The sequence below is a fragment of the Lineus longissimus genome, chromosome 15 (assembly GCF_910592395.1).
Source record: "Lineus longissimus chromosome 15, tnLinLong1.2, whole genome shotgun sequence".
Taxonomy (NCBI): Eukaryota; Metazoa; Nemertea; class Pilidiophora; order Heteronemertea; family Lineidae; genus Lineus; species Lineus longissimus.
The window spans coordinates 15,708,430-15,719,299 of NC_088322.1; the positions used below are offsets into that span (position 1 = coordinate 15,708,430).

The 10,870-nt window shown below is 44.0% G+C and overlaps 1 protein-coding gene across 1 annotated transcript in view; it reads right to left on the reverse strand.

Moving 5' to 3' along the window:
• The window catches only part of LOC135499456 (uncharacterized), a 60,566-nt gene extending 54,853 nt beyond the window's left edge, over nucleotides 1-5,713 (reverse strand). The window contains exons 1-11 of the mRNA XM_064790200.1: nucleotides 5,702-5,713; nucleotides 5,222-5,450; nucleotides 4,485-4,824; nucleotides 3,586-4,037; nucleotides 3,150-3,296; nucleotides 2,689-2,860; nucleotides 2,194-2,339; nucleotides 1,726-1,987; nucleotides 1,257-1,441; nucleotides 733-969; nucleotides 107-409 (exon numbers count right to left, since the gene is read on the reverse strand). Coding sequence (XP_064646270.1) covers nucleotides 107-409; nucleotides 733-969; nucleotides 1,257-1,441; nucleotides 1,726-1,987; nucleotides 2,194-2,339; nucleotides 2,689-2,860; nucleotides 3,150-3,296; nucleotides 3,586-4,037; nucleotides 4,485-4,824; nucleotides 5,222-5,450; nucleotides 5,702-5,713 — 2,485 coding nt within the window. The remainder of the gene's footprint in view (nucleotides 1-106; nucleotides 410-732; nucleotides 970-1,256; nucleotides 1,442-1,725; nucleotides 1,988-2,193; nucleotides 2,340-2,688; nucleotides 2,861-3,149; nucleotides 3,297-3,585; nucleotides 4,038-4,484; nucleotides 4,825-5,221; nucleotides 5,451-5,701) is intronic.
• Between the last annotated feature and the right edge of the window lie 5,157 nt (nucleotides 5,714-10,870).

Consider the following 10,870-nt stretch of genomic DNA (forward strand, 5'->3'; position numbering starts at 1 on the left):
TAGAAATTGTAATCCTGATCATAGCTGCACGATGACGAGCAACCAACAATAGTGCAATTTATCTTGTAAATCAAGAGTCACCTGACAAGCACGAAATGTCACTTACTTGTTATTCCAGTAACGTTACTATAAGTCCCAATCGGGCAAGCATTCTGATAACCGGTCGATTGACTTGCGGTACACCAGAACCCAGCCGGGCACGGGAACAAGATGGCTGATGCAACTGGGCAGTAATTCCCCTCCACGCACGGCTTACAGGCGATCTGACTCGTCGCGTTAGTGTCTGGGTTGTAGGTACCGCCAGGACACGGGAAATCTGTGGACAAGGTTGTTCCGGCTAGGCAGAAGTATCCCTCGGGACAGGGTTTGTCTGAGTAGTCGTATTCACCGGGTCCTGGGCAGTAGTAACCTGAGCATGGACAGGAGAATGGAAGATTGTGATTGTTATCTAAGGCATGTAAGTTAACTTTTGCTTGTCATGGCCTTGAATGAGATGCGAAATTAAGATGCCATGTACCTGATGTCAATGCCCAAGACCCAAGGGCAACACGGATGGATTCCTCCTCCGCCTCCTTGGCCAAAGTCTATGTTACAAAGCTAGAGACACTAAAAGGTGCCCAACTTAAGAAGAACACAACAATTTCCCTGTGAGGTGAATCAGTGCAGACAAAAGAGACTGAAATTAGCAAAATCGCACATAAACGATTTCTTGGGTCATATCAATCTACGCACCCGCTGGGCATATCACACACTCCGCGATCGTCCGGGAGCCGTTATTTGGATTGTACGTCCCAGCTGGGCACGGGAAGAAATCCTTTCCATCGCAATATCCTCCCTTGTCACAGAGACCTGAAGGTGGCGCTGTGCTGTTGGAGCCAGTGCTGCAGATGTAGCCGTAGTTGCAAGGTCGACACGAAGTAGCTTTTCCACCCGAGAAGGTACCGGGAGCACATTCTTCTTTTCGAGATTCTGAAGAGCAAGAAAGCATGAAGTGTTAGCAACGTTAGTTGGCATGGTATGGCAGTCGTAGTAAGCATTGTTCATTGGCTCGGTATGGCAGTTTCTGAAATTTGAGGGACAAGTTACACCACCGATCATGTTTATGCTAAGGCTGGAAAGGTTCTGCCCAAGCCAGAAACACTCAATCTTCTCCGATATCTGGCCTTAGTGGATTTGTAAGGCGTAAGTGAATGACCCCACACAGCGGCACTGAGGCAGTGAGTGAGACTAGAGCACACGTTCGAGTAACTCCTTACCTTCTTGAGAGGGGCAAAAGTAACCAGGTTCACATGCCGTACAATTCTGGGACGCTGCTCCGCTGTATTCACCAAGCTGGCATGGCACTGGGCCGGAAGTGGTTGTGCGGCAGTAAGAACCCTCAGGGCATGGCGTACACGCAGTCTGGACGCCGTATGAGTAATAACCAGCAGGGCAGGCGACACTGCAAGCGAGGCAATCGCCAATATATGACTTACGATTAGAAACCATACCATCATCAATTTCAAAACTTTGGCAGAGCGACAATACCACGTAATGACCTCCATCAGGTACAGACACTGACAGAGGGTCGAATACATTGATTTTCTACTGTCTGACATCATGGAATTGGCATTCATCTGGCACCAAGCTCGTGACATCTTCCCCGAAGTTCTCCCAAAACATCTTTGAAAATCATCAGTACTTCTGCTACTATTTCAAACCGATTTTATGTTGTGCAGTACTTACGCGCTATTCGTCGACGTATCCGGGCATTCATAGCCAGGCGGACATGGTGTACAAGCCGTCTGATTACCAACAGAATACGTCCCAGCGTTGCAGTTGATTTCCAAGTCTTGTGTGGTCAGCGGGCAAGCCTTTCCTGCTGGACACGAAGTACATTTGGTCGACTCCTCAAGGGAATAGGTTCCAGGGGAACACTTGACCTTCGAACCTGAGGAGGAGCTTGCGCAGGCATAGCCCGCTGGGCAGGAGGTACAAGTTGTCGAACCTAGAAATAGGAATGATACCGATTATTTAGAAGTAATCAGATCGGTCTGACATTTTGTAGGTGATGATCTGGGGGTAAACGTGTCCTAACTCTCAGGACAAATGCTTCTACGGCTATGAAACATGCTGTGCTAATGGACAACAAGAGACGAGGGAAAGCCCATAGCTAAAACTGAAGACAGTCTTGAGAAAAGTATGGAATCTTACCCGACACTGAATACTGCCCGGGATCACAGCTGGTGATTCCTGTCCCATCCACATTAGGGCAGATCTCACCAGCCAGACACTTCGTACATGAGCTCTGGTTCCCGGTCGAGTAAGTCCCAGATGGACACGCTATCTCTGCTGCTTGACTGAAAAAGACACAGAGTAGTTGAATCAAGAGCGACAGATATTCTTTTGGAAGTTTTTTTCAGAAATTCTCAGTGATCAATGTCAGATTGCAGAGGTCACAATGGTACCATCAGAATCAGCTCATTGGGCATGTCGATAGGTTTACAAATGGTGCAAGCGGAAAGTGCTTATCGAGAGCTTCCTTTGGCACGTTCTTCCTCGCATGACAAAATGAAGGTTTTGTGTCTCGTCTGCTGCAGGTGGCGATGTGTTTCAGAAGTGGTTGGCAACAAAAATCGCTCAATTAGGCGACTTATCCTCACATAAGTTTCCGGCTTAAGGATTGAAAAGGTTGGCTAAAATACCTACTCTGTGTAGGGGCAGTATTTCCCGGTCGGACAGACGGTACAAACACCAGCACCTTGGACGGCGTAAGACCCAGTGATGCACTGTGATATCTTGGAGGGGTCAGTGCGATCTGGGCAAGCATAACCGGCTGGGCATTCCGTACAATTGGTGGCGCCAGCGTTGCTGAGAGTACCTGAAAGGGAAAACGAAGGATGTTTACATTGAGAGGGCACTTATTTCGTTTTTCTTTCGAACTAGACATTCTACATAGAATCGAAGAGCAGAAATATCGAATTTTCATCTTCGCAGACCGGTACCCTCATGCCAAGTGTAGCAATGAGAACCAGCGCGCAGGTACCTGGGCCCAGGTGTTCAAAACAAGCTTGTCACTAGCTTGACATAAACTTTAACCTGGTGTTTAGTTCATGGGACTTGACTGAAAAGAGATACTTTTTATGACTATTTTCCACAACTAAGCTTACCCGTTGGGCATATCTCCGGTGCCTGGTCGGTGTTTGGGCACTTGCTTCCTGCTGGACACTGGGTGCAGCTCGTGGCGGTTGGATCAGTGTTGTATGTTCCCGGCGCACAAGCAATGGGAGCAGACGCCTTGTTGGCGCAAATGGAACCTGAAATCAGAAATCAGCAAATTACGAAATTGGATTGCTTATTCCAAATATGCCAGAAATACACCTTCACCAAACAAGCAATAGCAAATTTACCTGATGACATCGACTGACCTCTGATCGAATGCCAGCCATAGCTCTGACAAAATCCATACCGTATGGATGAACTGTATGGTTTCCCGTAATATAAGAACCTGATCAAGAACCAAGCCTATTTGGTTCTCGGAGAGTGTAGATCTAATTCCCGAGGGCGAATGCTGTTGTTTATGAAATCGATAAAGGTTACACTCACCAGCAGGACAAGCGGTACATGAGGTCGCATTCCCAAGTGAGTACTGTCCATCAGGGCACGTTTCTTCTGCCGTCTTGGACGGGCACTGTTTTCCCGCCGAGCACACTGTACACACAGCTGACGTTCCTGTAGAGAAATACCCATCATCGCAAGCAGTTTCGGACACTGCACCAATTGCGCAATAAGTTCCCGCTGCACAGTTGGTGCATGTCATACTTCCTAGAGCGCTGTACTGGCCAGAGGCGCACTGTACCGGAGTGGCGGAAGCACTTGGGCAGGAGAAGCCGCCAGGACATTGTAGACAGGCCGTCAAGCCAGCCGTGGAATAGGTATTCGACGGACAATCTGCGGCTGCTGTTCTTGTAGGACACTGCTTGCCAGCCGGACACTGTGTGCAGGAACCGTCTCCAGCCTCACTGTAATAACCGCTTGCACAATCGGTTGGGTCGTTACTGTAATTGAAAGATCAGACAAAATTGGTGAAAAGTGCTTCAAACTGACTCATCAACAATTCAGGTTGAACTGCTTCTTCTTCAGCATTCATTCGGCACTTTGTGGCAAATTTCTCCTCTAAGGCTGGATGAGTGTTTTTGTCATCGATTCGGGTAATTGGCCTATAGTGACTACGACTTCAGTGACGGCACGCTACTGTCTGCTTCCGATAAGGTCTTTTGCTTGTCACAGAGTACAAACCCAGTACCAACAACCTCAGTTTTACGCCTTTATCAAATGAATACGCTGGACCGGACATGGTTTGGGACAAATTTAAGAAGAGCATTGTTGCTCAGATCGTCTATTCAACTTTTCAAACGGTTTCTAACTTGCATCTCCGATTTGGAGAAGCTGCAGGTCATCAATCTCGTCTGCTCTGAAACAGCACTTGACAAATCTCAACTTACGTTGGGTCCGAGCACGCTTTTCCTGCTGGACAATCACGGCACTGATCCTGGGTCCCAGACGTATATTGCCCCGCCGCACACTTCGTACACGAAGTCGCTCCTGCCGCCGAGATGTATCCTTGTGCACAAGCGACTGGCGCCTTCGTGGGATCACTGCAGGAACTTCCCGCCGGGCAAATGGTACATGCCGTCGTACCGGTGTTGGTTGTGTAGTAACCGGAATCGCACCGCGAGCATGAGAGTTGACTCCCGCTGCTGAAGTAGCCCGCAGGACAGGAGCTGGTGGCGTTTCTGTTCGGGCACTCACTGCCCGATGGACATGCGGAACAGGTCGTCCTACCTGAAAGATGAAATCAGGCAATGCTAGAATTTGAAAAGTTAGCGAGAGCTGCAAGTTGTCTTATGATTAACTGATTGGCACTTGTTCTAGCTGTCCGTTACACAAAACATATCAATATTTAGTAGTTTTGGTTCCTTCTGTGGGAGCTGGGCCTGGTAGGTCTTTGGCTTAGAAGCAGGTCTTCAATAGGTTTTGGTTATGTGCCAAATACTGCACTGAAATGACGAATTCTGCAATTGGACACTCTACTGAAGGAGTCACCTTTGCTTCTGGCAGACAGAAGCGCCACTTGCAATGTGACGTTTTTTGGAGCGGCTATCACTTATTTGAACTCCAGTGAAATTTATTGAGACTGACAAAAAAACCCTCTGGGAGTCTGTCTGTGATTGTCACTTACCTGTTGCAGACGTATACTGTCCATCCGGGCAAACTATCTTATCACTGTTGGTACTCGGGCAATAGAACCCCATTGGGCAGATTTCACAATATGTGTAGCCAACGAGTGCGTAGTATCCCGTCGTGCAGGCGATGGGCGCTGAGGTGCCAGCAGAGGGGCAGTATTTCCCTGCTGGACACTGGGTACAGCCAGACGCACCGGAGCTGCTGTAAGAGCCGGCTGCACATTGCTGGAAGAGAAAAGGGGAGGCATGAATAAAGAAGAAATATTTCATTGATCACATGTTGTCACAATGAGCTTTAAATGGCCCAGGAACTATTAAAAAGGTTTCAGACTGCGTAAAGATGCGACACTTTCTTTTTTGGCAACTGTCCATGGAAGCACCGTCATCCACGTGTCCATGATGATGGTGACCTCTGTCATTTACAGTGACAAGACCTAGTCTGTCTCCACTGAAACATTATGATAAATTTCTGATACCGTGGAATGCATCATAATAGTGGCCTCACCTGACAGGCTGTCGAAGATGACGATCCCGTATTTGAGTTATAAGTTCCCCCCGAACACGCTGATTTACCACTACCGCTACCAGGGCAACTAGAGAACAAAAGAACAGTCAATGGTTAAAATATGGTTGGAAAACAAAAGAACAATCAATGATATTGAATAGACGAATGATGCAAGTAATCACATCTCCCATTTCACATAACCATCTCAATTTGAGATCTATTACAATTTCCTTAATTTGAGATACATGTATTTGCATTGCCATCTCTCAATGAGAGACATTTTTCAACATTAACTCAATTTGTTGAGATATTTACATTTTGTGAATTGTATTAAATATCTGTTGAGAAACCATTTCGTGAATGTAAGGCCCGAGGCGTAAATATCACAATGGTTTGTATCCTAGCACAGAGTAACATAAGCTGCAGGGTGTTTGTCTTGAAAGAATTTAAAAGGAAAAGCTGAAGATTACCTCGTCGAATTATGCGCTCAAACTTTTTGTCAAAAGAGATTTATGAACCGAATTACACTCATCATATTTATTTGTGACTGTCCTCTCTCTTAAAAATAAAGCTTTTTGAACTTCGTGGTAAACTTTTAGAGTTTTTCAGCCATCACAATATGCGCCCTGTAAAACCATTCGAGGTGTTTAATAAGCTCAATATCATGTGCACCTATACAGTAGGCCTTGCTCATAAGGGCGCTTTAAAACTTCTCGAATGTAAACTTATATGTCTATCGACACTATTAGTATTAGCTAAGCTTAATAAAGTTGATGACTGATCGCATAGCACTAAATGTTAGCCTATCAACATGGTGTGGCATACCTGAATATACACCAATATGTCCCAGCACAACCAGGACATATTAGTTAAGTCCCAACAACAATCCCTAGAAAGTTTAGTAGGCCCGATATGTAAGCATTGCAGTGTCAAAAAGGGGCCGAAAATATACAAAATGACTTCGGTTAAAATTTACCATCCTGGTCCGAAATGATGTAGTTTGATCGCTTTCAACTGTAAATCCATTACACAGTGGGACTTATTTCGTCAATTGATGACCTTTTTTGGACCATGATCGGGATGACAACTAGATTATACTTTTCACGTTTCTGATGCAAGAGTTCTCATAACACCATTACTTCACAACTGTGGACCACACATTTTTTGCGCCTTTTTTAATTTTTGCAATTTTTTTTGAAAAGAAAAAAAATTAAAAAATTAAAAACATAATTTTTAAGTAAAAATTTTGAAAAATGAAATATTTGAAAAAAATTGTTTTGAAAGATCTACAATTTTTGGGGAAAAAGCTGTTGGCAGATTACAAGATTTCCTTCTTTGGGCCTTTGTATTGTTTGTGGGTACTTAATTTTCACAAGCCCTGTGAACAAAATTTGCTGCTGAGCACCTGGTCAAACCTTAAATGACAACATATCATCACCTCATTATTGATAATTGACCATAATTGCTTCAGCCATTAAAATACCTTCCACTATCCAGAGGGCAGATCAGGCTAATTAGAAAATCCCCCTTTTATATAAACCTTCCCATTGTTGATTGTTCACTATGACAACATTAGTGTCAGGATTTCTGTAATGCTATTTGCATGTATTAGCACTCTTATATGACAAAAAGTATATAATGTAAGTTCAAAGCTGAAGTAAACTCAAGAGATAGTGCTGAAAGAGTGAAAGCATCGCATTTATCACAACCTGTAATTTTTTGGTTACAAGAGGCCCAAAGGCCTGGTCTGGCGCTCAGCTGAAAACGACTCTTGATGGGAGGGGAAATCAGAGAAGAGGGTCGGCTTGCCTTCATATAGTTATATGAAAGTGAACACTAGGCACATTAGATGCATTGGCCAGTTCATTTTAGTTCCTTTAGCTTCGTGGCGTGCAACCATAAGATATCATCCAAAAAAAAGTCATTTTTCATGAGATTTCCGATTGTGACTGGGGAGGACCTTGGACAATGTAGGAATCTAATTGCTGACGAAATCTGATGGCCTCTTGAGGGTTAAATCTCATCTTGCATACATTTCGACATTGTAATGTTGACAAAATGATTAATACCAGGTCACTGATACAAATCTCGACAACTTATCAAATATAAATCAAGTTATTAACAAACATCCTTGTCATAATCTTGGCCAGGCAATTGGAGCAAATGGTATGCTGTATACTGTTAATGAGCTATATGACGATAGAATAAAATCAATGGTCAGTTTCAATTTCAAAGATATTGATGGATTGGGGGGGGGGGCATGCATCTGGTGCCCCCCCCCCCCCCCCCCCGGATCCACACCTCTTTGAAACTGCATGTAACACCTTCACCACACTACAAGCTTGTGTGAGCTTAGGTGTGAGCACAAATCTCAAGTTGCAAAACATGTTTCTGTCGCATTGCATTACATGTATATGACCAATCAATAAGACCAGTGTTTAGAGTTCAGGGTCAGAGTTATGTTACTGACCAAGCAAATATCCCTCTGAAAAACATCAACACGTGTAAGTGAAAGTGTAAACCATGTGCCGCTGTAATGTGGCATTCCCTTTTATGCAGCGGTCAATCTGCATAATGAATCTAGAGTTTAATTACTGCTCGGATTGAATATCAACAGGTTCACCATTGATAGAACCTTTCCACATCTCCAGGTGAGAATATTTCAGGCATAGACTTACTGGTTGTCTGGTTTCACGAATCTTAGAGTATAATCAAGCCAAGCCCAAATCTCATGTCAAGAGTGAACGTTTTTGTGATAGTGAAGAAGAAATCAAGGTAATGATTAACTCAATGCAATATGCCAATCACCAATTTCTGACTTCCTGGGTCATGAACCAGTATGGCCGATCTCAGTTTATTCAATCAATGACTGAAAGCTTATTTATCCTGGGACAACTTCGCCTGATGTAACTCATTCAGGGAGGAGGAGAATGTCGCAGATAACCTTGACATTGATTGCCAAGGGAAGAAGCATGTCGTTGACCTTGACTTTCACTGCCAAGGGAGGAGTATTTTGATGACCTTGATATTCATGCGTAGGAGCATGTAATTGACCTTGAAATATATTCATCATTGCCAAGGGCAGGAGCAGGTAAATGATTTAACAGTTGGTTCCAAGGAAGGAGCATGTGGATGGCTTTGACAGTCACTTCCAAGGGAGGAGTACTTGACGTTCACAGGGGACGAGCATGTGGATGACATGCCACTCTTTGACAATACTTACTAATGTCCCTGTGGGCAAGTCTCGCATGTTGAGCCACTTGAATCCCAGTATTTGCCAGGACTACAGTTTGATTGGCAATCTGCATCACAATCACAGGCACCTGGAAAAAGAATCATAAAGCTGTATATGTCCGTAGACCATATGCACACTTCAGTCCGTATGCGCATTTGTGTTTGAATGGAATCTTAATCTCCAAGGGATGTCTTAAACAATGCAAACTGCAAAAATTGACGAAGGGGACTTTATTGTCGGAGGACTCAAACTTACTGCTACACCAAGACTCGGTCCCCCTCTTTTTTTACCGACCCTGTCAATCAAACAAGAGGATATCTTTGCAATTCGTTTATCAACTTTCAACGAGAAAACCTACCTTGTACACCAGCTATTAAGTGTGACCAGCACACTGATAATATAAAACATAACGCCACTATATCCCTGTACGGTTTAGAACCGAAGAATTCCACTTTTAATCGTGTTTTCGTGGTGTTTTCCATTGCACAACGAACACTTGTTCCACATAAAAACACACTATCCAAACGCGCGAGAGGGTTTCGCCCGCAAAACCCCTAGTTTACTATCAAATACTCCGCCGTTTGAAAACTCCAATGCGACCAAAGTGGCCGCAATGTTCCCCGAAAGTTATCGCTACCAATTGACAGCCATTGTAGCGAAAATAAACGAAAAATCGGCAGTTTTTAGCACTTGATATTTGATAATCCTTCGCCGTCTCACGGCCTTTACTGCTCGTGAATATTCATAGGCAATTAGCGATAATGGTGGCATTCATAGTGACGTAATTCGTGCCAAACGTGTCTTAGCAACATGTCAACAACTGGTTATCCATGCATCTACTTTTTTGGCATTAAGCATAGCCTGCATAGGCCTATTTTTAAGCCAGGTAGGCCCGTATTGGGTGTGTACTACTTAATTTGTTTGGCAAGCCTAGTCTGAGTTGTGACGTACAGTTTAGACATGTTGTGTCATTATTTGTATACATTGTTTTCTTTGGTTCTGTAATGAAGTTGTGTAAGCGTGTTGTTATATAACGCCGGTACAGCTGCATTCGTCGGGTAACCCCGAGATAACGCCTCAATAACTACTTCAGTTGTCGCGAGCATCACCTGGTGATAGAATAGACAACCAAATGATAAAATATATACGGTTCATTTGCTCTGCTACCGTGGTAAGACAGAAGACACTCTGAAATATTGAATGATAAACGCTGAAAAACATTTGGGGCACATGCAACCCATTGAGCAAACCTCAACAGCCATTAGTCGAAATGGCTCTGCTTGGAGCCTGGTCGGATTTGCGTGGAGATTACCAGATGTACGAGCCAGCCAAATTACAAGAGGCGTAGATCCGTACATGCAGTTTTGGCACGTGTGGATGAATGCACCAGGGACGATATCGCACTCTCCAAACATACAGAATACATTGACATCGTGACCGATCAAATCTTTGACATTGAAAGACCGCTCCTCCATTCAGACAAGAAATGTTTTTGTCGCATGCACATAATTAATAAACGGTACATGACGTAGCATATAGGAGCGATTTAAATCAATCGTTTGCGCGGTGATTTATCGCACATATGATATACATATATATTATGCTATGATGAGATTCAGAATTTTTCACTCAGTAGCCGAGCGAGAGGCTTAGCGGCGGCCGGGAGCGTATTGAAAACCACTGCTTATACGAGGATTTAGGTATAGTACACGGAGACAGCAATTTTACTCAGACGTCTTGATAGCACACCACCTGCCATCAATATTGCAGATTACACGCGTTCTTCTTTTAAACATATTAAACGATAAAAAAATTATCATTCACAACAGATGGAACTAATTATACATATAAATGCGGTATTAATGAAATTGCCGACAATTTCATATGCGGCACTGAGGGACCTCG